At 49.0% G+C, this 2,500-nt stretch overlaps 1 protein-coding gene across 1 annotated transcript in view; it reads right to left on the reverse strand.

The window, feature by feature from the left end:
• Positions 1 to 2,500, reverse strand: part of grk6 (G protein-coupled receptor kinase 6) — a 74,296-nt gene that overhangs the window by 19,787 nt on the left and 52,009 nt on the right. Inside the window, exon 8 of the mRNA XM_063203126.1 lies at positions 969 to 1,109. Within this exon, the coding sequence (XP_063059196.1) occupies positions 969 to 1,109 (141 nt within the window). The remainder of the gene's footprint in view (positions 1 to 968; positions 1,110 to 2,500) is intronic.

The raw sequence follows: 2,500 nt of genomic DNA on the forward strand, positions 1-2,500 counted from the left end.
CTAGTGAGAGCATGCATGCTTGGGACGTGACTCCTGGGCCCCTAGTGTCCAACCAAAACAATCAACCCTGAAATAGCCCCCACTGCCGTCAGTCTGGTGCGTTATCTACCCCAGGGAAATAAGAACCCAGAGGGGGGTACAGTACGCCGCAGGGGGAGATGCCTGAAGCTGCAGCAGTGCTTTCAGGAGGGCTTATTAAAGTCGTGTGTGTTTCTCAACAAGGGGGTCTACAGCCCATCAGTGGGGCATTGGAGAGCCCTTGGGGGGGGGTGCGTTGGGAGCAAGACAACTAAGAAAGGGGCACAAATTGGGGGTGTTGGGAAAGCCCATTCAAAGAGAATGGAAGCTCTCACATCATTCTAGAAAGCTGTGAAATAATCATACAGCATAATCAATAACAGCACACGGGAAATTATTGCTATCATTATTACTGGACTGTGCTGCTTTTATCATCTTGAACAGACATTTTTTCAAAAAAGGTTGAGAACCACTGCCTTAAAGTAGCACTAGGTAGCTTTCCTCTTAGGCTGCCCCAGAGGTTGGAGGAGGAATTGCTTTCTCATACAGAGAGGCAGTTTTGGTCCTACAAAGTTACCAATTTGCCCGGGAAGCACTGGCCATAAAGTGTGGCAACACAGTGCTTCCCATACATCTACCATTCTGTGGTGCAGTGGTGCTTTTATTACCCCGACCTGATTGTTCCCTTCATGATTGTCAGTGGAGTAACATGTGCAATGGCCCAGAGTTTTGGGTGGTGTGTGTGGCAGCGCCTGCTATGTGTATGTGTGCATGTTTGTGTGTGTGTGTGTGTGTGTGTGTGTGTGTGTGTGTGTGTGTGTGTGTGTGTGTGTGTGTGTGTGCGTGCGTGCGTGCGTGCGTGCGTGCGTGCGTGCGTGCGTGCGTGCGTGCGCGTGTGTGCAAGTACTGTACACATGTATATTTTTGCCGTTGTCTTTAACTCCACTCACCACAAATCTGCTGTTGACCTTCTCCAGTATCTGCTTCTCGTTGAGGGCCATGGACTCCCCTTTCCTCTTCTTGATCCGCTTCTTCTCCAGCTTCTTACACGCGTACATCTTCCCCGTGGCACGCACCTGACACGCACACACCTGCAAAACACACACACACACACACACACACACACACACACACACACACACACACACACACACACACACACACACACACACACACACACACACACACACACACACACACACAGAGACACACACAGACACACACGGTATATGTACCTGCAAGGCTCTAAATTAACACCAGCCAGCCGGCCAAATGCAGGTGAAAATTCAGGTTGGCTGGTAGAAAAGAGAACTTACTAGCCACTATGACCCAATAGTAAGCGTGTGTTTGGCTACTAGGATTGAGCTAGTGATATAAAAAAGTTAATTTAGAGCCCTGTGTACCTGTAAGTGTAAATACACGCACCAACAAACACACAAGCACGAACACACAAAGACACACACATGTATATCTTCCCCGTGGCACGCACCTGACATGCACACATCGGCAAAACACACACACATATGGTATATGTACCTGCACATGTAAACACACGCACCGATGAATACACAGTACACGCACGCATGCACACATACACGCGCGTGGATCTTACCAATGGCCCATACCGTAAAAGCATCTTAACATTGCTTAAATCCTTTCACTTAAAATGGGATTTGAGTGAAAGCACTTTCCGGCTTGGGGTCAATTCCCAATCCTCCCCCCATCTCTCTCTCCCACTCGCTTCCTGTCACCATGTCACACTGTGCTATCAAATAAAGGCATAAAGAAGACTATAAACACAGAGAAGTATAAGAGTGTGTGCTTGCGTGCATGTGTGTGTGCATGCGTATTTGCATGGGTGTGTGTGTGTGTGTGTGTGTGTGTGTGTGTGTGTGTGTGTGTGTGTGTGTGCGTGCGTGCGTGCGTGCGTGCGTGCGTGCGTGCGTGCGTGCGTGTGTGTGAGTGCGCACTTGTGTGCATATGCGTGCCATGTGCATGCCATATGTGTGCTGCATGTGTGGGTTCACTGGGTGGTCAGTACGGGGGTTCACTGGCTGGTCAGATACAGTACAGCCTCCAGCAATAAAAAAAAACAAAAACAGACACCATCCCGATCATCACAAGGACATCAGGCTAAACCCACTGATATACTAACACAAAGAGATCATGCTCATGCTTTTCTGGTGACTGTGTGTGCGTCTGTGTGTGCGTCTCTGTGTGTGTGTGTGTGTGTGTGTGTGTGTGTGTGTGTGTGTGTGTGTGTGTGTGTGTGTGTGTGTGTGTGTGTGTGTGTGTGTGTGTGTGGGAGTTAATAATGGTTATTCATCACTGTATTTCTCTCTCCCTTTCACTCTCTCTCCCTTTCTGTCTCTCTCTCTCTCTCTCTCTCTCTCTCTCTCTCTCTCTCTCTCTCTCTCTCTCTCTGCCCCATGCCACCACGGGAAGATGGCCAAAAAAGATACATAGGCGCCACCATGGGGAA

This window comes from Engraulis encrasicolus, chromosome 7, assembly GCF_034702125.1.
Source record: "Engraulis encrasicolus isolate BLACKSEA-1 chromosome 7, IST_EnEncr_1.0, whole genome shotgun sequence".
Taxonomy (NCBI): domain Eukaryota; kingdom Metazoa; phylum Chordata; class Actinopteri; order Clupeiformes; family Engraulidae; genus Engraulis; species Engraulis encrasicolus.